Below are 24,980 nucleotides of genomic sequence, written 5' to 3'. Positions count from 1 at the left end.
CTGTCAGGTTTTGGCAGGAAAAGACACACTGAAATAACTGATATTGAAGGTGTGAAACTCGAACATAGCGTTATCAGCCACTCAGGTGTATGGAGAAATTATATCTGGCAATAACATTTAGAATTGCATTTCAACGAATGCCAATAACTTAACAAGACGTGATGTGTAATGTTCTATTGTTTCTTGGATAAGAAGGTAACTCGACATTTTCCCCTTCTTTTCTGACAGTGAGGCGGACTCTGAAGAGCGGGCTGACCCCAGAAGAAGCTCTTGCTTTAGGACTAACCGATTCACCAGATACATAAATATGGTTTTAGATAACACTGTTGGTCCCCTGCCTTCACCGCACCTTACAGAGTTCTTTTCCATCTCTCAAAAACCACTTACTTTACTGTTCTTGCCTGAAGTGTCTGAGTGATGACACCATGATATTTCTTATTAAATGCGACAAAGAAAAAAAAGTGACGTTGATGAAAGAGATTGTGTGAAATTCAGGACCCCTGTCAAAGAAAGCAATAATTCAATTCAGCTTCTGAGCTGTTGTTTATCTAGTAGAAATATTGCTTTAGTCCAAATGGTTTATTTTTGCTTGTGAGGTTCTGCAAAGGAAGCCTCGCTATTATTTTATTTATTTAAGCTGTGAATTTCAGTTGTTATGATTGATCAATTGGATAGACTCATAACAAGGAGGCTCACTAAAGTTGAAGGTTTGCTTCTGCAGCTACGTGTTTTAATAGTTACTGTTACCAGTTACGTATAGTGTTGTAGGAACGTGAAAGGTTTTCAGTCTGTGTGCCTTTCATTTTAAAGAGACATTTTACTATCACACCATCTTTTCTTTTTTATTTACCTTCACAGATATTCACGAGTCACATCCTCAGGCATAACTGCATTGAGTACGTGTGTCAATTACAATGGATTGTTTTTCTTCACTTGAATAGTAAAACTTGTTCTTAGTATTTACATGCAAAACTCTGACATCTCGCACCTTACTCAACATTAATATTTCTTATTATGAAATGAACAAATGATACAGAACAGGAAAAAGTTTTCATTTCAGAGAAACATTTTGTAAAGTGTACAAAGACAAAAAAGGATAAATCATTCTTTTTTTATTTTAATAATCTATTTTGAAGGACATAGAGAAAATTCTGCACAAAATGTGTAATTGCCCTTTTCAGCTGCCAGGTACTAAATACTGTAATGCTACAAGTTGGTGCGGTTCTTGTTGTGTATTATTTTGTAATTTCTGTAGACTTGTAATATACTCTGAGATAGAGGACACAAAGATCCTTGTCTTTGAATTTTAAAATATTAAAAGATAAAGGAAATGAACCAATAATATCTGTTTTGTTTATAAAGTTTTAAGAGAGGAGAATAGTATTTGGATATTTGCTTCAAAATCTGAGGTGATATTGTACATATTTTAAAGTCCCAGTTGAAATGCCTGCTCCTCTCCCAGTACAACGTTAACTGGGAAATGCCACTGCATAAACGCCATGTGATTTATGAAGCCATGGTCACTTGAAATGCTGTGTTTACACACTCTGCAATTAAAAAAACTTTGAGTCAGAAAAGTGCAAGCCTGTGCATTTCTTTCTTTGTCACTGCTTATACTTCTGCATATAAACATACATTACATATTTTGAAAGCACAACCGGTGAATCATTGTTGTGCCATGACCTACACAATTGCTGGACACAATACTTGTGCAATTCACACAGAGAGTGTGTGTGTGTTTGGTTTCTTCAGGAAAATTACATTGTAATTCATAATCATAATTCTTGAGTTTAGAATTATTAGCTCTGACCAAAACCCCTCTGAAAATCTGTGGGTTTGGTTTACTGTGTGAATAACTATCTCATTTTCAGCAGTACAGATAATATGCAAACTCCTCATGGAAAAATCGTGTGCCTCCAGATTCTGTCATCCTTTGGGATGCTGACCCAAAACTGTGTGGGATGTTCATATTTTTGCACACCATCCTCAGGATTTTCTATCAGGATTAAACTAGAATTAATGACTCATTTGAAAAAAATGTCTTGTATATAGATAAATGGAAGAGTAGAAAGGTATGATCTCCCAAACTGGTGAAAAAAATTAAATTTGAAAATGGAAACGTTCTTGAATGCGTCCTAAGAGACACTGGCTGTGGTACTTCCTCCTCACCAGCAGGGGGCAGTGTGGCCTCCAGCAGGGGGCAGTGTGGTCTGTGGTTGTAGCATGAGTCTCAGAAACTCAGCGCAGCTCGACTGTTTCACAAGCAGCCTTTCCATCAACGCTCACGGAGGAACCATGGCCCAGGACATGACTCTGCTCTGGGGCTCCGGCTCCTGTCCCTGCTGGAGGGTGATGATCGCTCTGGAGGAGAAAGGGCTGCAGGGCTACAACCAGAAGCTGCTCTCCTTTGATAAAAAGGAGCACAAGTCCGAAGAAGTGTTAGATATAAATCCAAGAGGGCAGGTAACTTTATATCAATAGCTGCCATTAAAAAAAACAAAAAAACAACAACCCCAAATAGAAAGTTTATTTATTTAATAACACGTCATGACCACTTAAGTGTCAAAATTTAAAAAAAAAGTATATTCTGTGTGTCCGTAATTCAGCGAAGTCGGTTGACCTGAGAAGCTTGTTAGCATTCAGACGGACGTGTTCACCTTTGAACGGTCACATCATTGATAACCTGATTGATTTTTAAGCTTCCATCTTTCAAACATGGACACGTCGTAGTGAATGAGTCCTACGCTGCCTGCTTCTACCTGGAGGTGAGTGAGGCTAATCACTTTACTTTAGCTGACAAAAAAAAAAGAAAAAAAACCTGCATTGTGAACGTTAACATGAACCATGACACAATTTTATTCTTAATTATAGAGTAAATTTAAGGTCCAGGGCAGCAAACTGACTCCAGATGATCCTGCAGATCAAGCACTGATGTACCAGCGCATGTTTGAGGGGACGAGCTTCTACGACAAACTCAGTAAGACAGGACAGACTCGTTCTGTCCACTTACAAACCGAACCAGTGTTTTCATGTCAGGAGTGGTGTGTCCAGTGTCAACAAAGACACACTGATAACAAAAGAGAGAGTGACATACTGTAGATGGACTCTTGTTTAATCAGTCATTGTTTGTTCTCTGTAGAGGAAGGCCTAAGGTGACCTACATAATTGTTTTGAGTACAACTAACATGCTCCCTCCTGAAAACTTCTCACTGCTGGAATAATTTATCACGCCATGTCCAAATGTAGCTGGGTCTTTTTGAAAGCGCATTTTCACGTCCACACACCATCGTTTTCAAAAAACTCTCTGTCCCAACGTAAGTGCGTTGATCAACACGTTTATAAGTAGAGCAACTCCGACAACGACAGGAGAGAGGACCGGGACATGTCCTGGAGGACGACTTCCATCTCAAAGTCCTCTTATCAGCTGGCAACACGTCCCGGTCTGACCCAGAACTGGCGTTGGCGTCTTTAAGGCGAGGAACGTGAATGAACTAATACATTTTATAGTGTCATTGTACATAAAAACTGGGTTCCATGGACAACAACATGATGAGCATTTTGTAGCTAAAGAAAACAACTAACACAAAAGATACAGGGCAATTAATAAATATATAAAATTTATGACTCATTAAGAAAAAACAGACAAATATTCAAGTGTTAAATGTGTTTGTTGACATGTCTCCAACGTGAAACGGTTGCACGTCAGAAAATAGCTGACCTCCGTCTGTATTCAATGTGAAGCAGCACTTGAGTTTCAACAACAAAATGGCTAAAAATGCCTGCAGTATAATTTTTACAGTTTTAACTACATCTGTTCTGTTTGTACACGTAGACACGGGTCACACTCACATGACATCACAGCAGTTTTCATCGCAGGCAAGACATATCCAAACCGAAAAAGCTTCGGTTACGGCCATCCACACAAAAACGCAGACCCGGTGTTTTCAAAAACCTTTTTTGTCCTGGATATAGTCGTTGTGGTGTGGATTATAGGCCTAACCGTAGGGAAAAAAGATACGTTTTTAAAAAGACATTTTGTCACAAGTAGTTATTCCATTAGTAGGTTTCATTACGTCATTGCTGGAGTTAAGGTAGATGATTATGATATAGGAAATAATTACCTAACTAGGTTCTACATATATGGAGCAAAAACTCTATATTTCTTACCCACGTTTCATATGATAAAAACAGGACCATCATAAAATATCTAGAATTTTACAGCTTTTTCCTTAAGAAGAGAATACTGATACTTAAATCTGCCTCACACATCCAAAGTAAATAAAACATGACACCTAATAAAACTACTACCACATGCTTGCTGTATAATTGTGTGTGTTTGTTCTCTTATTCCAGATGCATTCATCTACTACAACTGGTTTGTCCCTGAAGAAGAGAGGCATGACTCAGCTCTAAAGAGAAACAGGGAAGTGTTGGTCACTGAATTGAAGTTGTGGGAGGGTTACCTACAGAAGGTATCTTATTCACAACAAATACACACAATCAATGTCTACATTTTACCAAATGTTCAAATACTCTGTATTTTCCACCCATTTCTTTTAGCTTGGTACAAACTCTCACCTGGCAGGACCTTCCTTTTCATTGGCAGATGTGACTGTGTTTCCAACCGTCGCAACTCTCTTCAGATTCGGGTCAGTGGGAGGAGGCTGTGTCCTTTATCTTGAAAGTTGCACAGAGGATAAGATTGATTTGTAGATAACTAACATTCCTTTGCAGTTCTCATGTTTCCTGCTCACTTTTGCGTAGGTTGTCTGCTGAGCGTTACCCCAACCTGGGAAAATATTATGCTATGCTGACGGAGCGCCCCAGCATCAAAGCAACCTGGCCTCCTCACTGGCTGGAGAACCCCAAAGGACAGAATACGCTGAAAGACATTTGAGTCTCACGCTGGTTCAGTCACACTGAATAAAGCGCATGATGTCTTTAAGGTCATGACCCTGTGGCTGCTGACTGATTCTTCTCTCTGTTTGTGTTTTGCTTTGGTGCACTTCACTACTGGTAGCATGACATAGTACCAGTATCAAGGTGAGGTTTCACGGGTAGTGCAGTTCTTCTAGAATGGCAAGTCAATACATGTAACAGCAAGACGGTTTGCTGTCTCTCAGCACAGTCTTATGAGTATAAAGAAGATGCCAGAACAGCTTTTACATGAGGTGAGTTGGACAGGTCTGTAGAAGGGCATCAACCCAACAGCATGACTGATATTTACCGAAACAATGCCAGGAAAAAAAAAGACCTCCAGCAAGCTACATGTTTGCATGTTTTTCTGCCCAAACTATTGGCAACAGACTCCATAAGGGTGTTATGGGAACCCAGTATTTTCTTGTAGCCCAGTACCATGCCTCTTAACTGGCATTTACTGGAGACAAGCTCTAACTGCCCTTCCTTCCCAAGAATCGCTCAAAACATCATGAACCAACAAGCTTTTTTTCCCCCCATAATTGAATATCCCTTAGTTCATATGATGATCCCACGAACAATCACATGATCTCTGGTGTGCAAAGTTCTTGTCATGACACGGGTTGCTTCAGAGCTTGAGGTTGGAAAATGCTCTAGGAAAGACAGCGGCTCTGAATGCTGAGATCCGCTGACTATGGAGGGTTGCTAAACCTTACTATACGGATAAATGAACGAACAAGCGAATGAATGTATAAATGTGAGTGCATGAGTGGAATAGTGTAAGTGTGCAATGGTGCAAGGTGCAGCAAAACCCAGCAAACCAAACCAGAAGTTGTTTTCTCAATGTAGCTGCAGAATATCCCATTATACACTGTGACGGAAAACTACCACATACACAAGATAATTATGGAGTGTTTCCAGTAGATTATTCTGGCAATGTCGTTGGTGTCTTCTATATTCAGTTTGAGATATTACAACCCGCTTCAAAGCGGTGATATATTGTAACTGTTAGCGTTTTTGTGTTCATTCGTCCGGACGTGCGTTAGTCTACCAAATATCTTTGCAACAGTTGCAGATAGAAAGATAAAACAAAAAGCAGATTACTCAGGCAGCAAAGGGGATAAAAATGAGATTATGACCTTGACCTTGAGAAAACTAGATCAAGGTCAAATTTTAACTTTTGTGCACTCAGGAATTAGATAAGATAGAAAGATGGAGAAGAGGAGTGTGAGTTAGACCATAGATCAAAGCACTAGGTTTGATCCTTGACCTATGCAAGTAGGTCAGGGTAAAATTTTGATTTCAGGGGTGTCGTGCGATGTCGCAGTCTCTGACTGCATTGGTTCTTGTCTATCTTGTAAGGTGGAACTGGTTTCTGTGTGCAAGGGTGAGTGAAAACTGCTGAGTCATCATGTGGTTTCTGTCATTGGTGTTCAGGAAATTGTAACCTAAAACAGTCAGTTCCTGCAGGGAAATGGGGTAAGATAATAGATTTAAACAGATACATATCATCCAAGTGATGTTAACATGCAATTCTAGAATTAGGCCACGAAAGAGTTGGTAAAGTCAGTTGTTAGTCAATGCATGAACATGCAGTTAAAATTTTCATTAGCAGATATTGTCCTGTGTTAGTTTGAAACATGGTGGGGTTTTTTTGGGTTCATTTTTTTCTCAGCTTCTATTACAGTGTTTTAAATTTTGATCTTTGTATATTAACTTAGGATTCCAGTATTTCCTCTTTTTGTATCTGAGATCAAAGAGTAATGAGGTAAAGCAAGAGAAGTCACTCTTACTCACGTCTCACTTTGGGGGTGTCAAACGTGCATTCATAGAAGAGTGATGAATGCACTTAATTGTTTCAAAAACAACTCACTAATATGTTGGTGTAATTTAGTAAAATTGATGGTTTGAAATTGCTGTATGTCTAAATGTGGGATTGGTTTGCCAGTTCTCTACATACTGTACAATTGGTCAGGCTTGACTGATTGATGTGAGAAATCTTGACCTTTACCCAACTAATCTCAAGTAGCTGCTTCATCTATCCATTTTTTGTAGATGAGAATAATGCAATTGTAGAGACACTTGTCCGACTTGTGGGACAAGGATTTGCTGGAGCCTATCCAGCTGGCTACGGGCGAAAAAGGCGGAAGACACCCCGGATAAGATGCAATCTTATTGTGGGGCTGGCCATGTCGTTTGTAATATAACACACCCTTCCAAACAATAAAGATAGACAATGAAGGGTAAAATAACAGCTGCAAAAATGCTATGGGAGGAGGAACATAACCTGATGGTACAATGACAGCAAGAAGCGCACTTCGGTGTGAACTATCTCACATATCTTGAGTCACAAATCTTGGATGATAACACAAAAAAAAGGGGATGGGACTAAATTCCACCAATGTTTGCGAAGGGTTGGAGCCTGTTATAAAGCAAGCCCATTTTTGCATTGCCTCACTCCATTTTTAACACTGTCAGTCAGGTGCAACAGTTCACTGTCAAATCATGGCCAAGGACATGACTCTTCTGTGGGGCGCTGGCTCCCCACCCTGCTGGAGGGTGATGATCGTTTTGGAGGAGAAAGGGCTGCAGGGCTACAAGGAAGAACGTCTCTACTTTGAAAAAATGGAGCAAAAGTCTCAAAAAGTACTGGATTGGAATCCAAGAGGACAGGTAAATTATCACTCTGTACATAGATAATAATAATAATAATGATAATAATTATAATAAGCATGTTTTATCTTCAGTATACATTATATGATATATGATATTTATTCTTTCTATCTTAAAGTTGCCTACTTTTAAATTTGGTGATAAATGCCTGAATGAGTCCTATGCTGCCTGCATGTACCTGGAGGTAAAAAGTTTTATTTTATGTAATCACAATTCTGCCAATGAGATAATAATGATGAGATATCTCTGACACCCTTTGTTGCAGAGGAGAAATAAACAAGAGCTCCTTACAGTCTTTCACATCAGCTGATTTCCATTGTCTCCAACAACAGAACCATTTCAAGTCCCAGGGAAACAAACTGATCCCGGATGATGAGAATGAGGTTGCACTGATGTACCAACGCATGATGGAGGGTATCAATCTCACCCAGAAAAGTGGTATGTCAGCCCTCAAGTGCAAAGCTAATGAATTCCACCATTGTTTGAAAAAATAGAATGTACAAACTATTTCCGGATCATTAAAGTAATAGCTTGATGGAATGGTAGCCTAGAAAGCTCAACAAACAGCAACTTTTGAATTCAAAATGAAAGAAAGAATTTAATGAGTGATAATGCAAAAGTTAAAACATATTTTGATGAACACCATTGAGAAGCAAAAAAGTATGATGAAAACAAAATTTAGCACAATAAAAAAATGAGAACATAAAATCACATCATGATTGAAATACTGATATTTTCAGGGGACGTGATCTACTATGACTGGAAAGTCCCAGAAGGGGAGAGACACGACTCCGCTGTAAAGAGAAACAAAGAAAATCTGACTACTGAGGTCAAGCTATGGGAAGGGTACCTGAAGAAGGTAAATATATTGAATTAGTTCTTTAAGGAAAATGCATCTGTATTGAATTTACGATGCTACAAGCATCCATAATGGATAACATTTGAGTCAGGTGTAGATGTTATTGGGAAAGATATTGAAATGCTTTACCCTGAGATAGACTAGACAAAAGAGACAAAATGTTAAAAGAAGTAAGGCTCCCAGTTTCATTATGGATAATATTTAAGTCAACTGTAGATGTTATTGGGGAAGTAATAAATAGATGCAGCTCTTTTCATTAGCTAACATGAAAATTAAAGCTTGGTAATAAACCAGCATAATATGGTCGATTAATATTTTGTTCTATCTTTAAGGTACAAGGTGGTTACCTGGCAGGAAAAACCTTCTCACTGGCTGATGTGATCGTTTATCCAAGCATCTGCTATCTCTTCTATTTTGGGTATGTAGATAAATAACTAAGATGCCTGAAAAAATGAATGCAAAGGTTTACAAGGGAGTGGTGTATTTGTATTTTAAAATTCACTGTTTAACTTTTCTTCATTGTTCAGGTTATGTGAGAAGAAATACCCCAAACTGGCGTGTTACTATAATAGACTAAGAGAGAGACCCAGTATCAAGGCCACCTGGCCTCCTAACTGGTTGGAGAACTCAAAGGGAGGAGACATTTTGAAGGACATCTGAGATCCTAGCTCAATGGAATGGTTCCTGTTGTTTAACCACTCCTTGTATTGCACTATATTCTTGCTTGCTGCTGTTACAAGAGTTGTCAATTAGATTTTCATCGGTGGTTCACTTTCTTGTTCAACTTCAAATTGACTTTATATTTTGTGATCTAAACAAAAGCAATAAAAACACTTTGAGCGTTGATGCTTCATTTATTTTGTGCTAAGTATCCAGAACGTCATGTATTAACCTGGTTTGGAAAATATTGGGAATGGGTTTCTAACCAAACCAAAGCTGCTACAGGGAAGGATAGGGATAAGTAAGGATCTGACAACATTTCTACAAGAAAGAGAATTCAAGGAACTGGGACTAAATTGTTCTACATTGAGGGGAAAAAGACAATTTGGTAAGAAACATAAAGATTACGAAAATAATGGAGTAATGTAAAAAGTTAATGTGGACTGATAAGACCATATTTACCACCTTCCAGAGCGGTGGGTGCACCATAAAAATAAAACAGCTGGTAAAGTGAACTCATCATGCCCAGTGCCTGCTGTACCGACCTGTGGTGGCAGTGTTCTGATCTGGGGTCGCCTCTGGTGGTATGGTGTCTGAGGTCAAGTGCCTGATTAAAATGAATGATTTCACACAGCAACCTGATTGCCATCCTCAGCACGAAGAATATTGGTGAAAAATATATGACACTCCGGAGGAACTAAATATCGTACCACTAAAAATATTTGCCTCTAACTACAACGGATCTTTGTCAACAAGCCGTTTTGCTGGAGGGAATAGGATTTTCCACCAAACATGCTTGTCATGTGACTTCTGCTACTTTATTTCAGTCAGGTGTCTTTTTGGTGTAGCTGCAGACTAAGAATGAGAACTGGTTTTGCTGTTGCAATGGTGGTGGTGTATGTGTATTTTACATTTAGTAGAGATTTGATTAGTAGATAGGATAGCTTTTATGTCTGGGTGGATAGGTGTGTGTGTGGGGGGGGTGGTGGAAAATGCTTAGTCACTGTGAGTCTTCAGTTGATCAGGTTCAGCTCAATGAGTGCTGCCTGCAGGGAATAGAACTAAAACAACACAACAGACAACAGATTCATACGGAGCCACGTAGGGGACATGGAGAGAAAAAAATAAAATAAAGGTCCATCTACAAGAAAACTTGCAAAAGTATTGCATGATCTCGCAAAAGTTTAGCAGGATCTCGCAAAAGTTTAGCAGGATCTCGCAAAAGTTTAGCGAGATCCTGCAAAGCTGGACCTTTATTTTTTTTTTCTCTCCATGTCCCCTAAGGGCCTAAGACACCGTGTTTTTTAAAATTACTATGTATTGTTGGAGCACAAAATAAATTCAGCTTGCAGGAGCACAACAGGTGGCAACTGTTTTCATGAGATTATCTTTGCCTCGTGTTGCTTTTATCATAGTTTTCACCTTAAAACTTTATTTGTTAGTCCTTGTTAAATGTGACAGCGCATAATTGTGGGTCACAAACTTTTCTTAGCTCACATTTCATCTGGGATCAACCAAAGACTACTGACTCAAAGCAAGATAAATAACTTACTAATGTCACACATGCTTGTAGGCACAAGAAATCCTGTTTAGATGCAGTCTGGCAGGTTTTGTCAGCTGTACAAGGATTGGTCTTGACTGATTGATTCTTTTCTATTTATTGTTCAAGTTTCACATCCTAACAAATAAAAACACAGACGGTTGCGGATAAAAGAAGGTGAAAAAGAATTACATAGTGGAGCAGCATGTGTGCCTACTGCACCCGAGAAGCAACAGAGACCAGATGATAGAACCGGAGAATGATGTCACTTAAAGCCCAATGAAAAGTAAAAAGGAACAAGAATTTTAAAAAATCCAACAAAAAGCAAATTTGTTTTGTAAATCAATGATGCGATTATAATCTCTAGGTTGTGAGCGTACACAGGTTTTCAACACGATTCAGCCTAGAACCGAATGACATGTGGTACTGGTGTGAACTATCTCAACTCTCCTGAGTCACAAATCTTGGATGCTGACGGAAAAATGGGACGAGGCTAAATTCAACCAATCCGGTTACAGGAGGCGGACACCTGTTATTAAACAAAGGTCCTCGGTCACACTCTGGTTCCGTTCGAAGGGAAACGCTGTCATTTGTCGTGTAACTGTTCCCCGTGGAATCATGGCCAAGGATATGACTCTTCTGTGGGGGGCTGGCTCCCCACCCTGCTGGAGGGTGATGATCGCTCTGGAGGAGAAAGGGCTGCAGGGCTACAACCAGAAGCTGCTCTCTTTTGAAAAGATGGAGCACAAATCGGCCGAAGTCATGGCTTCGAATCCCAGAGGACAGGTAAGTTATCAATCCGCTCATTGATATAAAACATCTTTTACCTTCGGTGTATAACTTTTTCTGCACAAATAAATGTGAAGTATATTTATTCTGCTAATGAAACTTTTTGTCCTGTCTCAAAGCTGCCTACTTTCAAACATGGCGACAGGATCCTGAACGAGTCCTTTGCTGCCTGCATGTATCTGGAGGTAAAAAGTCAGCCTTGGTTAAAAATTTATTAAGCAAGTGAGGTAATAAGTAAGATCGATCTTTGACCATTGCTGAACAGACACCCTTTGTTGCAGAGGATCATAAACTAGAGCTCTTTACAGGCTTTTTCTCATCAGCTGATTTCCACTGTCTCCAACAACAGAACCAGTTCAAGAACCAGGGAACCAACCTGACCCCGGATGATGACAGTGAGCTGGCAATGATGTACCAACGCATGATGGAGGGCATCAGTCTCAACCAGAAAAGCGGTACGTCAGCCCTCATGTGCAAAGAAATGGATTTCACTGCATACATTTTTTCCATCCATCCATGTTCTTGTAGTCAAGACGACCATAGACCTTTTGTCTTCAGTCGCTGATCCGCCTATGCTGGAAACTATTCCAGCTTGCTTTGGGCGAGAGGTGGGGTACACCCAAGATGGGTCGCACACACTCACACCTATGGACAATTTGAAGTGATCACTTTCACCTATGCTACATGTTTTTTGGAGGTGGAAGGAAGCCGAAGGACCCAGAGAGAACCCACACAGAAACGGGGAGAACATAGAAACTTCACACAGAAAAGAATCCAAACGTGGAACCTTCTTGCTGCGACATTACCCATTGCACCACATTGTGAGGAAAAACTATAACAGATTAAAGATGCGTATATAATTATCGAACACATTGAATAGATGGATGTTAAGGCTACATTTAAATGACTGTATAACACATAATAGAAAAGCAAGTCCACAATAAGCCTAGATTCATCTTTCCACCAGATAATAGTGGACAGGCTCATCCCACTTTGGAAATGTGTGTGTGAATTATTTTCTTAGGACAGCCTAGGACTGCCACTGATTCATGTCCTGGAATATTCTTACTTAATATGGGGAGAAAATTTGTGTTCAAGCACACATATGTCAAACACAGTTTGTGCTGATGTGGAATGACCAGGACAATAGAATGTGGACATAACATGATAATTAAATGTGACTAAAATTTGATGCACGGTGGCGCAGTGGGTAGCGCTGTTGCCTCACAACACGGCAGTTCTGGGTTCGAGTCGCACTCTGTGCGGAGTGCATGCTCTCTGCGTGGGTTCTCTCCAGGTTCTCCTCTCACCTCCAAAAGCATGCGCTTCAGGTTGATTGACAGGTCCCAAATTGCCCGTAGGAGTGAGTGAGTGAGTGTGTGTGCGTGGTTGTATGTCTTTGTGTGTGGCTCTGCGGTGCACTAGCGTCGTGCCCGGAGTGTCTCCCGCCTCACGCCCTATGCCAGCTGAGATAGGTTCCAGCTTCCCGTGACTCGCTACGACGGATGCAGCGGCAGAAATGAACCTTTCAGGTGATATGTTCCGGCGGACGGACGGACAAGTGTAACCCTTACTCTTTGAACCTGAAACTAATCAGAGAACATAAGTAAATAGGATTATTCTTTTGCCCTGCAAGGGGAAAAAAAATGGTCCACAGAAAGGCCAGACATTTAGTAATTTAATGGATTATAGACTGACCGGCCAAAAAAAAAGTGACCATTTGGGTTTCAATAAGCAAATTGCAGTGTTATGATCAGGGGTTGCTTTGGTTGGTCAAGTCTAGGCTCAGCAATATTATTCAGCAAAAAAATTAAGTCAGCTGAGTATCTGAATGTACTGAATGACCAGGCAATGGATTTTTTCTCCCGGATGGCACAATCATATTCCAGGACAACAATGCCGAAATTTATCAGACTCTAATTGTGAAAGAGTGGCCCAGGGAGCGTGAGGAATCATTTTGACACATCAATTGGCCCCCACAGTTCTGAGCTTAGCCCGATTCCAAGTCTATGGGATGTGCTGGAGAAGACCTTGCAGAGTGGTTTGACTCCTGTCGTCAATACAAGAACTCGGCCAAAGGTTAATCCAATTCTGGACAGAAGTAAATTCTGTGACGTTGTACGAGGTTGTCGAAACAATGCCGTGGCAAATGCGCACCACAATCAAAGCTACAGGCAGTCCCACGAAATATTAGAGTGTGTGACTTTTTTTTGGCTGGGCAGTGTATACTGATAAAGCAAAACCAACAGTTTGTGTTATGGATGGGTGGATGTGTTTATTTGCTCCCTGACACTATCATGACTTTGCTGACATTGTTTGGCTGTTGAACAGCAATGCTCTTGGCAACACCACGCTGCCACTGTCACACCTTTGAGACGTGATGTCTTCAGTACATCTCCTAAGGGGGAACTGCATATGCATACACCACCCCCTCTTGTCCAGGAGACCCTGGTTGTTCACAACAAATTCCATTCCCCACTGAGCTGTACCTTCACATAATTAAGACATGGCCCCTGTCTTTGTTCATATATTAATCCCACAAGGTCACATGTTTCTTGCAAAGCTCAGCTCTTGAGACTGGAGGCGTCAGCATTTGAGGAAAGCTGCAAACACAAATGAAGTGCATTTGCTATTATCCCTAACAGTGTATGAATTGTTTTTACATAGCATATTTTATACACTTTGAGCCATTTTTATGTTCTTAACAGATGTTACGCAATATGTTCCTGACTGTGGTGGAAATGAAAGCAGCTAGTCAGCACGATGTGAAAGCCAGTACTTTACAACATGCGGGAAGATTTCTGTAACAACTGTAACATTTTCAGGGGATGTGATCTACTATGAATGGAAAGTCCCAAAGGAGGAAAGACACGACTCCGCTTTGAAGAGAAACAAAGAAAATCTGACTGCTGAGGTCAAACTGTGGGAAGGGTACCTGGAGAAGGTAAAGATATTGAAATTCTATATTCCGAGATTGACAAGACAAAAGAGACAAAATGTTAAAATGAGTCAGGCTCCCAGTTTATAGGTTAACTATTTGCTGTGTTTTAGTTCATATTTAACAGATAGATACATTTAAATGGTTTCATATTCCCTTTAAATTATCAGGAAGAATGTGAGTTGAGTTTTGAAGAGACATTTTTTTAAGGAACAATACTACTACCATCCATAATGGATAATATTCAAGCCAATTGTAGATGTTATTGGGAAAGTAACAAATAGATCATCAACTTGTCCAACTTTTATTTATATAGCGCTTAATCACATCTGAAGACATTTCAAAGCGCTTTACAGATAAAAAGCCAACAATGTTCTTTTCATTAGCTAACATGAAAATGGTAACTCACCAGCATAATACGGTAGCTTAATATTTTGTTCTATCTTTAAGGCGCAAGGTTGTTTCCTGGCAGGAAAAAAATTCTCACTGGCTGATGTGATCGTTTATCCAAGCATCTGCTATCTCTTCCGTTTGGGGTATGTAGATAAATGACTAGGAAGCCTGAAAAAACAAATGCAAGGGAGTGGTACATTTGTATTTTTAATTTCACTGTTCATCTTTTCATTTTCTAGGTTGTGTGAGAAGAAATATCCCAAACTGGCAAATTACTATAAAAGCCATAAGGACAGACCCAGTATCAAGGCCACCTGGCCTCGTAACTGGTTGGAGAACCCTCAGGGAGGAGATGCATTGAAAGACATCTGAGATCCTGGCTCATCAGAATTATTCCTGTTGTTTAACCACTCCTTGCATTGCACTATGTTCTTGTTTGCGACCTTTACAAGAGCTGTCAATTAGATTTACATTAGTGGTTCACTTTCTTGTACAACTTCAAATTGACTTTGTATTTTGTGTTCTAAACAAAAACAATAAAAACACTTTGAGCTTTGAATACTTCATTCATTTTCAGTTGAGTATCCACAGAGCCCTCTTTAAACCGGGTTTTAATGGAATAGATTTTGCTGCGTGTTTCTACAGCCAATGTCTCTTGGCATCAAAAATTGTATTTTTAGATTAGAATTTTTTGAGAGCAAGTTGAGCTCTGCTGCTTTAAAGGGGCCCTATTATGAAAATCACACTTTTTCAGGTCTCTACATGTACTGTACATAGTGGTCCTCCCTAACCTGACCAACTCCTAGAATCTGGTAAACAAACGCTCCCTGCATCAATAGATATTTGGAGTTTTAGGAAGTCATGGCTCTGAACAACTCAAATCGATCATATTGCGCTAGAATAGCCATTCTTGACATCAGACTGGACAATTTGTGCTATTGGACAGAATATTGGACAATATGGATTGGTTGACGACTTACCGATGTATTCGTCTCAGACTTGAAGGGCCATACTCAGCCCTCAGTACATGACCGGCCATTTGTAGGGTGTACACGTTTAGGCACACAGGCTGGAACCCAGGATGTTGAGTCATGCACGGAACCTCATCAACCTCCTGCAGACGGCTCCTAACCTTCAGTGAAAAACATGGTAAAGGTCATTTGAAATTATAATTGTAAAAGTAGCCAAATAGACACAATGTGGTTTAGCTGTGAGCTTGCTACTTGTGGTATCTCCAAACAGCAGATGTTTTTTGCTTCTGTTGGCATCAGTTCAGTGTCCACAGGAACATTTCTACATTAAACAGAAGGTGAAGACATCTCAAAATAGAGTACATAAAGACATCACTGCAATATCATTTCACCATTAACCTGGTGTGATGGTGGCAGGTGTTATCTCCGTGTGTCTTGTCACAGAGGACTGCCTCAAATATTTTGCAGCTTAGTAAGGGGTTTAATCAATGTGATATAAAAATAAAGTAACTTAGTCGTGAGCAAAAGCTAGCATTAGCCACATGGTAATAACTATCAGAACCACCATCAAAATTGACTGTCACTTATAGAAGTACAGGAACATTTTAGCAGTCAACAAGTCCTTATATGTACAAAATACATAAGACAGATAGGACATTATTACTGTGCGATAAGAGGCGGGAGTAGAAAAAAAAGCTACCAGACGATGCTCCGGTCCTGTGATGACATAGGTTACACAACAAAACAAAACACAGAACCAACTAAGTAACGTTCACACGTACTAACCATTCAGAGACGTCCTGCTGCAGCCACACAGTCGGTGTTTCTTCAGGAGCCCCCGCTTCTGGGTCCGACTCAGGGTCATAAATGTACGGCAACACGATGGGTCCTCCAAACGCCATAGTGATAACAAATGTAATGCCGGTCGGTGTCCCGTTAGCCTAACGCTCTCCTTCAGAGGGTCGTGACCCAGGTGAAGGAGGCGTTGACCATCGGAGCTCATTAACATACTACAGCCGGAGGCCTGAAACAAAGTACTTTGTGAGTAGCTCAGATGAGCGATTTTGAAAAGCTGATATTTAGGACCACAGATTACTTTAGGTCAAAATATTTGGAATACAGTGTAGTTAGACATCTGGCAGCTGAATGAGTCTGCTGTTTTCTTATCATTTCTTGTTTGGCCAGCTACGTGGTTTGGATCCAAAACTCTGAACAAACATTACATGAACTCCAATGATCTATTACATAAAGGACATCAGGACAAACTGATTAAAGTACAACACTGACCTTAAATTACCTAACAAAGCAACCGGTTTCCTAATAAAGGTCCCATATTATGTATTTTTAACTTAATGTCATTCAGCTGCCAGATGTCCAACTAGACTGTATTCCAAATATTTTTACCTAAAGTGATCTGTGGTCCGGCATTACATTTGTTATCCTCTCATGAACTCTGATGAATAAAACAACTGGGGCTTATGCTGACAGCTACAAAAAATAAACAGTTCCAAATACTTTTTCCAATTTGTTTGTGCTAGAGCTTAACTTACTGATTTTAATCTGGACTTTGAAACAGCCCATCAATTTGATGGTTCATAGTTTGTCTGAACCTTAAAACTGGACAGGGTTACTGCACTTCAGGGTATTTGGCAAGTGGGTATGGGGAGCCAATCATTTAGTTTGTCAATAATAAGCTGTGCAAACAGATCAGATGTACAAAAAGGGGAGATGAGATACTCAAACCAGTCCAATTTGCAGTTGCAGAAGCACCTATTATTGCAAATGTACTGGCCTCTGCAGAGAATCCTCAACACGGAAAAGATGGGAGGATTTTTGATTTTGGTTGGTCTGATGTCCATCTGCAGCCTCTCCTTTGGTGAAGGTAACGCATGAACAGCCAAAATGGAATTACTGGATATACTATGACCAAAAGTATTTGCACATGTAAATGTGTTTCCTTTTTTTCTGCAGAATGTATACAGGAACTTTTGGAGAATATCGATTTTCCAGGGACAGATATAACCAGAGTTTACTCCCCTGATGCTCAGCACTGCCAGATGCTTTGTACTCAGTACCATGGATGTCTTTTCTTTACCTTTATTCGGGCTGACTGGACCAAAGATGACAGGTATAAAACAGGCGACAGATTTTTATTTGAAAATAAGTTATACTTTTTGTCAATGTAGCTCACCTCAGGACTCAGCTCAGGGCCCAACCCGTGGTGGACTCACCAACGGTCGAGGAAACCATAGGGGACGGGTACAGTGTGGATTGGGTGGCAGTCAGCATGGGGCTCGACGACTCAATCCCCAGACCAAGACATGGAATGTCTCTAGAGCTAGAGACATTCCATGTCCATGGAATGTCACCCCGCTGGGGGGAAGGGAGCCACATCTTTTGGAGGAAGTTGAGAGGTACCAACTATAGTTGGGCTAACCTCCACCCAAAGCTTGGGCTCTGAAATCCATAACCTTGAGAGGCTCTGGACTCTCCTCTTTTCTGGTGTTGTTGAGAGGTGGCGAGTTGGTGTGGGTTTGCTTATAGCCCCATAGTTCAGCCATCATATGTTGGAGTTCACCCTGGTGAATGAGAGGGTTGTGTCCCTGCGCCTTCAGGTTGGGGAAAGGTGTCTCACTGCTGTTTTGGCCTACAGGCCAACAGCAGTGCGGAATAGTGCCTTCGTGGAGTCCCTGGGAGGGGTACTAAATAGTGCTGCAAACTGAGGACTCCCTTGTTCTTCTTGGGGACTTTAATGCTCATGTGGACAATGACAGTGAGACCTGGAAAGGGGTGATTGGGATGAATGGCCTTCCCGATCTGAACAGGAGTGGATTTCTGTTATTGGACTTCTGTGCTAATGAACCATGTCCATAATGAACACCTTGTTCAACCACAGGGATACCCATAAGTGCACATGGTACCAGGACACCCTAGGCCGGAGGTTAATGATCGACTTCATTGTTGTATCATCAACCATGCAGCGCGAGTAGTTTGCGGACGATGTTGTCCTGTTGGCCTCACCAAATCTGGACCTTCAGTGTGCACTGGGACGGTTTGCAGCAGAGTGTGACGCGAGTGGGATGGGGATCAGCACCTCTAAATCCGCGGCCATGGTTCTCGATAGGAAAAGGGTTGGCATGCCCTCCTCAGTTTGATGGAGAGTCTTTGTCCCAAGTGGAGGAGTTTAAGTATCTTCGGGTCTTGTTCACAAGTGAAGGAAGGATGGAACGTGAGATTGACAGACAGATCGGTGCACTGTCTGCAGTGATGCAGTCGTATAGGTCTGTCGTGTTGAAGAAAGATCTGGGTCGTTGTTTTGTGAAACATTTTCATACAGGTCCGCGGAGGTGGGTACACAGAAAACCACATCATTAATCAACGAGACTCCTATGATGCTAGAATATAATGTGCGATTTATTCCACGCAGAGCATAGCAATACAAATAAACAAACAATAAGTCAAAATACCTCTATGATGCTAGACTAAATGTGTCATTTAGTCCCCACAGCGCATAGCAATGCAAACAAACAATTCTATGATGCTTGAATAAACTTATAGTTTCATTCCCCACAGAGCATAGCAATAAACAAATAAACAAACAAATATTTGGTTGAGCTAAGGCAATATACTGTATGGTGGCATTCCAAATATGTTTCTCCTCTTACCTTGACACAATGGGAAGGAGAGCCCACAACCCAGGCAGAGTAGCATCAACCAGGCTGGGCGTCCGTACGTGACCCGCAGCTGACTCTGACTGGAGTTTGAAACTCCTCACCTTTTATGCCTTTGAAGAAGCAAGGCCTGCATGCGAGCAGGAATGGCCAGTTCCAGCTTGCAGGCAACCCTCCCTTCGGTGGTACCCCCAGCTGAGGAAAAACATCACTATCTTTTCGTTACCCCTGGGAATGTAGTGTAGGAGGCTTTCACGCACCCGTAAAACATCTTTATTAGGCGACCTTACACATTGGAATGCACCAAAACTAAAATATCTTTACTACACATTGGAATGCACTAAAACAGCGGGTTGGCTGCAAATAGGTCTCCATCTCCTCTCCATCTCCTCACCTTAGAGAGGGGTACTGGGTCTGCAGTATCTCAGCTCCCTATATGGTTTAATGGGCTGTGACCTGCTGCGACCTCTCTGTGTCCGAACAAACTAAGATGTGACGTAGCCCAGCAGTTGCATGGAGAGGTTTTGAAGCATGTTCTCAGTAGTGACATGATGAAAGTCAAATAAGGACACACACACAATACAAATTTCCATTACAGTCTTCAGACGAAGCTTTCTATGTACTGGTCAATCTACATTCCTACTCTTACCTATAGTCATGAGCTTTGGGTCATGACCGAAAGGACAAGATCCCGGATACAAGCAGCTGTAATGAGTTTCCTCTGTAGAGTGGCTGGGCGCACCTTTACCTTTAAGGTGAGGAGCTTAGTCACCAGCGAGGAGCTTGGAGTAGAGCCACTGCTCCTCCACCTTGAGCGGAGCCAGCTGTGGAGGCTTGGGCATCTGTTGTGGATGCCTCCTGGAGGCTTTCCTGGTTAAGTGTTCCGGGCATGTCCTACCGGGAGGAGACCTTGGGAAAGACCTAGGACACACAGGAGGGACTATGTCTCTTGGTTGGCCTGGGAATGCCTCGGGATCCCCCCGGAGGAGCTGGAAGAGGTGTCTGGGGAGAGGGAAGTATGGGCATTCCTCCTGAGACTGTTGCCCCCACGACCCGGGCCCGGACAGGCGGTTGAAGATGGAAGGATGGATGGAACCAGGGGCAGCAGTGGCTAGCTGGTAAAGCGACAGAGTGCTAGAGCGGGTCGTTTAATGTTCCAAAGATCAGCGGTTCAATGTCCGCTCCTGCCCAGCCGCCTGGAGCATGAGCTGACAGTGGGAGGTGTCAGCTCACCACCGGAGCACTGCCGAGGTGGCCTTGAGCAAGGTGCCGTCCCACTTTACAAAGTTGCTCATTTGGGGCACACCATGTATGAGCTTCCCACCACTCTACCTCCCCCTGCATGCCTACAGGCCCCCTTGTGTGTATTTGTGTGCGTTACAGGGGCCTGTACATACTAACATTAATATGCATGTGTTTGTTCAAACTAGAGTGTGCTCTTAATTTCCCTACGGGGATTTCTAAAGTACAGATGCTCCTCTACTTACATTCATTCGTTTTACGTTTTTTCGATTTTACGTTCGTAAAATAATATTGAAAAAAAAATTGTGAGTGAATTTTTGAGTTTAGCGCACTCCCCGTAGTATCAGACGTTCAAACAATCTTACGTTTGACACTGCCTTCATTATTTACATGGCGCAAACGACAGACTGAATGTGACTTGCTTCTTCCCAGTTCATCGCGTGTTACCCTTATGTTAAAACGTCGTATTAATTTGAAATTAATGTTACCATTTTACAATGTTATGTTAGGGGTGTTTTATAAGATATGGTAATAAAATTTATGGATGTACATACAGTATGAACGGTCACTCATTACTGGAATGTACAGTAACAACTTACCTTCATTTTCACATGATGTTCGGCCGTTCGGAACGTCACTAAAATGGAAGTTGAGGAGCGTCTGTATACTAAAACAAAAAACAAAGAAAAATTGAAGTTATACTTTTTTCTGAAAGCAAGAAAAATAAATATAATTTGCATCACTCCAGAGCTGTCAGAAGCCAAGAAAAGTGATACATGCAATAAAAGAAAGTCCCAACATACCTTTCGCCATTATTTAAACCCTTTAGATTGTTTTTGTATTTTGTTGCAAGTGCTTACTATTTGTCTGAAAATCACTGTAATTTGTTCTGTTTTTGTACTTATGGTAATCTGCTTATATCTATAAAAACATAAATCTAAACATTAAAAATTCTCTTTGCAGACATTTTTACTGTTACCTTAAGAAAACTGCTTCTGGGAAGCCCAATGTTCAGACTCCTCTTCTGGGCGTCACCTCTGGATACTCTTTGAAGCCCTGTAACCGAGAATCACGTAGGTGTATAAACATTTGAAGCTTTATGAAATCATTATCTAACTAGTGATGCATGGTGACGTTTTCCTTTGCTCTCTGCCTTTCTTTTAGAACCTTGTCTGTCTCAGGTATACTACAATGTGGACTTCTATGGGGCAGACTATCGAACTTTGTTCACAGCAACTTATGAGGATTGTCAGAGAGTCTGTACACAGGACCCTCACTGCCAGTTCTTTACTTTTGTAAATGATGTCTTCACACCAGTATATATCAGGTAAAACTGAATTACACAAAATTGTTTTTAGTAAGGTAGTGGCACAGTAGAGTCTATAATTTCCTAAGTTCATGTTCTGTTTAAGGTACAAATGTCACCTCAAGTTCAGCTGGACAATACCAAGAACTTCTGTTGTGGAGGCAAAGGTTGGGGTTGTATCTGGATTTTCCCACAAAGCACAAATGACTCAAAGTTTTAACACAGGTACACAAACATTCATAGTCAACAAATAAAGTCAAGTCCGAATTAAGGTTGGGTTTTGTAGATTTTTTAAAACTTTTTTTCATCCATGTTTTATGCAGCCTGTGAGGGTAAGCTGTTTCCAGGTACTAATATCCCAGGAAATAACATTGAGGAACTTCCCAGCTCTTCTCCTCAGCACTGTCAGGCATTGTGCTCTAATCATCCTAAATGTACCTACTTCTCTTTTAACAGGTATTGTTTGACAAAACTTTCTAAAACATGACTTTGAAAACTGAAATGAAAATGTGGTCTTACTTCTCATCAAACAGGAAATAGTTATTTTATGATTCAAATATTTATGGTGGACAGACACAAATTCGAGTGAAATGACATAGACCTGATTTTTATTTTTATGTGTATTTGTTTCAAAACTGACATGTAATGTAAAATGACTGGACTCAAAACAGCAAGTACCTTTATTATATTTTATTATGTGTCTTTTTTTTTGCCCTGTAATTAATAATAACGACTTACAAACAATTCAACTTACGAGCAACCTCTCAGAACCAATTGTTTTTGTATGTTGAGTACAACCTCTACAAACATCAAAAGGCAAGTGCATTGAAAGACTTTGCTGTTGTCGTTGGAAAAGACTGTCCATAAGACAATACACTGAGTGATTTGAAAAAGCTTGGTTATATTATCCTGCTTTTTGCAGCAACGACTATGAGAGTTTCATATCAAGTCTTGTAATAATCTGCCATTAAGTTGTTATCCAAACACACTTTCACTGTTGGTTTGATTTTATTTTTGAATTTGCAGCAATGGCTTCAGTTGCCAACTGAAGAATAATCCAGATAAATTGGTGATGAATGCTCAAGACGGAGTCATATCTGGCCTAGCAGCACACTTCTGTCAACTGGATACTAGTACGTATTACAAGGCAACACTAAAAAGTCTGAAAGGTCATATTTTTTATTACTTTGGTGACTATCAGAACTATTCAGGCTTTCAGGTACTCAATATTTTTAGTCATGCAACCTATGTAGAAATGACTACATTACTGCCATCACGTACTGACAACAGCAGGCTAGAGCTCGTTACTGTTAGTGTTTAGTCATTGCAACTGACTATTATCCGTCCTATATTCCAGGCCTTCTGTGGAAAAAATCCTGCTATTTACTTTACTTCACTTCAATGTGCATTAAAATGTGTATTAAAATGGTCAGTTTAGGACTAAATTGATTTTCACAAAATTACTTCTAAAGCAAATTTCAATTAATAAGTCTTCACCAGAGCATAAAAAACTTAATAACAAGTATAATTCCATTACAGTCAAGAGTAGTTTGCACCCTGTTGGTGGACCCTATGTGTTTCAGTTTTCTAGCTCTGCAGTTCAACGAAATAGTAAAATTAATGATTAAAAACTTATTCTCTCCAAAACTCAATTTTATATTACTCAATGGATGGTTTTACAATTTCATGTTATGTAATTTAGTATTATAAAAAGTAGAACTGAGGAAGTGTGAATTTGCAAATATTTATTCAACCAGTTTATTTGCTTTTCTGTAGAAAAAGTCTAACCTTGATGCTTTCTGCCTACAGACTGGGTTACAGAGGCTAAAGAAGGAGTGGATTTTAGAGGTTCAGACATTCGCTATGTGCTGCTGGATGATCCAGAAACCTGTCAGAGGACCTGCACTCAGGATGCTACCTGCCAGTTCTACACCTATGTCAATGAAAACTTCTTTAAACAAGATTACTGGTACAATATGCATTATCTACTCAGTTATAGTAATGAAGCCGCAGGAGTAATTCAGGAAACACAGTTGCCATTAATTGTAGCAGAATGTTTTTTTTTAATGTAAGCTTTCATTATGGTACAAAATCAAAGATGTTATTTTTGTGTGTTGTAGGCGCCGCTGTTTCCTCAAGAGCAGCATCATCATACCTGCTCCTCCAAAAGTCGCCAAACTGGTCAACGTCGTGTCTGGCTTCTCCCAGAGGAACTGTGTGTAAAGAGCTCTAAATTTGAACACTGTGCTGAAAAATTCCTAAGAATCAACAAAGAGCGATCTGTGTGAAGAACTGTATTTAATTTCTTGATTTACACTTTATATACATTCTTTCCACCTGGAGGTGTATCTTTAATACTTGTTGGTTTTAACTGCAGATTTCATAAATTTCTGTCTCTAATAAAAACATTTAGGGGTTTGTCTCACTCTTCCAATGTCAGATTTCATACTGAAACACTTTATAATATAAAGTGCATATTTATTTATCATGAGAGCAATGACATTAAATTAAATCCTTTTTTCTAAACCCAGACCTTCCACCGCCAAAAGCAGATACTCCTGATATTGCCTCTCTTCTCCCGACCTCCATTACAGATCACAGTGAAATAGATGGATTTTTGCCAATTGGAATAGAATATTAACCCCAGCATCTGATATGGTCTGGTGGAACTTTTCAGATGTCACAATGAGAACCAGGCTATGCCACCGCTTAAAGATCATAAACCTCCTGTAAGTGTTGCAGTAACATTAACCCTGAGACTTCACCCCCCCCCCACAAAAAAGGAACAAAATAAAAAAACAGAAACCACACACACACACACACACACACACACACACACACACACACACACACACACACACACACACACACACACACACACACACACACACAAACACTGTGCATATACTGTATATGTATATGAAGGGAGATGAAGGAGGGGATTTTTTTTATCATGAAAAAAACTAAGCAATCAACAGGCCTAATTTTTTTCTCTTTTTTTTTTTTAAGCTAATGCAGTGC

The 24,980-nt window shown here is 40.4% G+C and overlaps 5 protein-coding genes and 1 long non-coding RNA gene across 10 annotated transcripts in view; 5 read left to right on the top strand and 1 right to left on the bottom strand.

Moving 5' to 3' along the window:
- fhod3a (formin homology 2 domain containing 3a) overlaps positions 1–2,146 on the top strand; it is a 46,929-nt gene extending 44,783 nt beyond the window's left edge. For 2 of the 5 annotated variants that reach the window (XM_068332668.1, XM_068332666.1), the window contains one exon: positions 229–2,146. In XM_068332668.1, the coding sequence (XP_068188769.1) occupies positions 229–305 (77 nt within the window). In that variant the 3' untranslated portion in view covers positions 306–2,146. The remainder of the gene's footprint in view (positions 1–228) is intronic. The other 3 variants (XM_068332667.1, XM_068332669.1, XM_068332670.1) reach the window with 3 other exon arrangements.
- LOC137607146 (glutathione S-transferase A-like) lies at positions 2,142–4,958 on the top strand. The gene is made up of 6 exons (XM_068332671.1): positions 2,142–2,463; positions 2,700–2,765; positions 2,872–2,977; positions 4,354–4,472; positions 4,561–4,649; positions 4,765–4,958. The coding sequence occupies exons 1-6, from the start codon at positions 2,224–2,226 to the stop codon at positions 4,895–4,897; spliced, it is 753 nt and encodes a 250-aa protein (XP_068188772.1). The 5' UTR covers positions 2,142–2,223; the 3' UTR covers positions 4,898–4,958.
- Positions 4,959–7,356: 2,398 nt separating this feature from the next.
- Positions 7,357–9,293, top strand: LOC137607147 (glutathione S-transferase A-like). Its single transcript, XM_068332672.1, has 6 exons — positions 7,357–7,590; positions 7,709–7,774; positions 7,923–8,028; positions 8,331–8,449; positions 8,782–8,867; positions 8,977–9,293. Exons 1-6 carry the CDS (start codon positions 7,423–7,425, stop codon positions 9,107–9,109), a joined length of 678 nt encoding a protein of 225 aa, XP_068188773.1. The 5' UTR covers positions 7,357–7,422; the 3' UTR covers positions 9,110–9,293.
- A 1,898-nt stretch (positions 9,294–11,191) lies between these two features.
- On the top strand, positions 11,192–15,328 carry LOC137607148 (glutathione S-transferase A-like). The gene is made up of 6 exons (XM_068332674.1): positions 11,192–11,435; positions 11,558–11,623; positions 11,788–11,893; positions 14,264–14,382; positions 14,827–14,912; positions 15,009–15,328. Exons 1-6 carry the CDS (start codon positions 11,268–11,270, stop codon positions 15,139–15,141), a joined length of 678 nt encoding a protein of 225 aa, XP_068188775.1. The 5' UTR covers positions 11,192–11,267; the 3' UTR covers positions 15,142–15,328.
- On the bottom strand, positions 14,829–16,648 carry LOC137607149 (uncharacterized). The gene is made up of 4 exons (XR_011037962.1): positions 16,527–16,648; positions 15,993–16,062; positions 15,750–15,901; positions 14,829–14,937 (listed from the first exon to the last, which is right to left on the bottom strand). It is a non-coding gene; the product is annotated as an uncharacterized lncRNA (long non-coding RNA).
- Positions 16,649–17,495: 847 nt separating this feature from the next.
- On the top strand, positions 17,496–24,393 carry LOC137607462 (coagulation factor XI-like). The gene is made up of 9 exons (XM_068333258.1): positions 17,496–17,622; positions 17,712–17,868; positions 21,617–21,726; positions 21,818–21,980; positions 22,066–22,184; positions 22,283–22,415; positions 22,986–23,092; positions 23,769–23,928; positions 24,080–24,393. The coding sequence occupies exons 1-9, from the start codon at positions 17,523–17,525 to the stop codon at positions 24,180–24,182; spliced, it is 1,152 nt and encodes a 383-aa protein (XP_068189359.1). The 5' UTR covers positions 17,496–17,522; the 3' UTR covers positions 24,183–24,393.
- The last annotated feature ends 587 nt before the right edge of the window (positions 24,394–24,980 follow it).

This window comes from Antennarius striatus, chromosome 14, assembly GCF_040054535.1.
Source record: "Antennarius striatus isolate MH-2024 chromosome 14, ASM4005453v1, whole genome shotgun sequence".
NCBI lineage: Eukaryota > Metazoa > Chordata > Actinopteri > Lophiiformes > Antennariidae > Antennarius > Antennarius striatus.
Note: the sequence above shows the minus strand (reverse complement) of the source record. Positions and strands in the feature narration are given on the sequence as shown.

Excerpts from the sequence above, each read along its gene's own strand:
- LOC137607148 (XM_068332674.1), top strand. The coding sequence starts at position 11,268 with ATGGCCAAGGATATGACTCTTCTGTGGGGGGCTGGCTCCCCACCCTGC. Across the intron at positions 11,436-11,557 it reads CTTCGAATCCCAGAGGACAG|CTGCCTACTTTCAAACATGG; the intron begins GTAAGTTATCAA and ends CCTGTCTCAAAG. Across the intron at positions 11,624-11,787 it reads CTGCCTGCATGTATCTGGAG|AACCAGTTCAAGAACCAGGG; the intron begins GTAAAAAGTCAG and ends CTCCAACAACAG.
- LOC137607147 (XM_068332672.1), top strand. The coding sequence starts at position 7,423 with ATGGCCAAGGACATGACTCTTCTGTGGGGCGCTGGCTCCCCACCCTGC. Across the intron at positions 7,591-7,708 it reads ATTGGAATCCAAGAGGACAG|TTGCCTACTTTTAAATTTGG; the intron begins GTAAATTATCAC and ends TCTATCTTAAAG. Across the intron at positions 8,029-8,330 it reads CAATCTCACCCAGAAAAGTG|GGGACGTGATCTACTATGAC; the intron begins GTATGTCAGCCC and ends TGATATTTTCAG.
- LOC137607462 (XM_068333258.1), top strand. The coding sequence starts at position 17,523 with ATGTACTGGCCTCTGCAGAGAATCCTCAACACGGAAAAGATGGGAGGA. Across the intron at positions 22,185-22,282 it reads GACTCAAAGTTTTAACACAG|CCTGTGAGGGTAAGCTGTTT; the intron begins GTACACAAACAT and ends TGTTTTATGCAG. Across the intron at positions 23,093-23,768 it reads CTTCTGTCAACTGGATACTA|ACTGGGTTACAGAGGCTAAA; the intron begins GTACGTATTACA and ends TTCTGCCTACAG.
- LOC137607146 (XM_068332671.1), top strand. The coding sequence starts at position 2,224 with ATGAGTCTCAGAAACTCAGCGCAGCTCGACTGTTTCACAAGCAGCCTT. Across the intron at positions 2,464-2,699 it reads ATATAAATCCAAGAGGGCAG|CTTCCATCTTTCAAACATGG; the intron begins GTAACTTTATAT and ends TTGATTTTTAAG. Across the intron at positions 2,978-4,353 it reads GAGCTTCTACGACAAACTCA|ATGCATTCATCTACTACAAC; the intron begins GTAAGACAGGAC and ends CTCTTATTCCAG.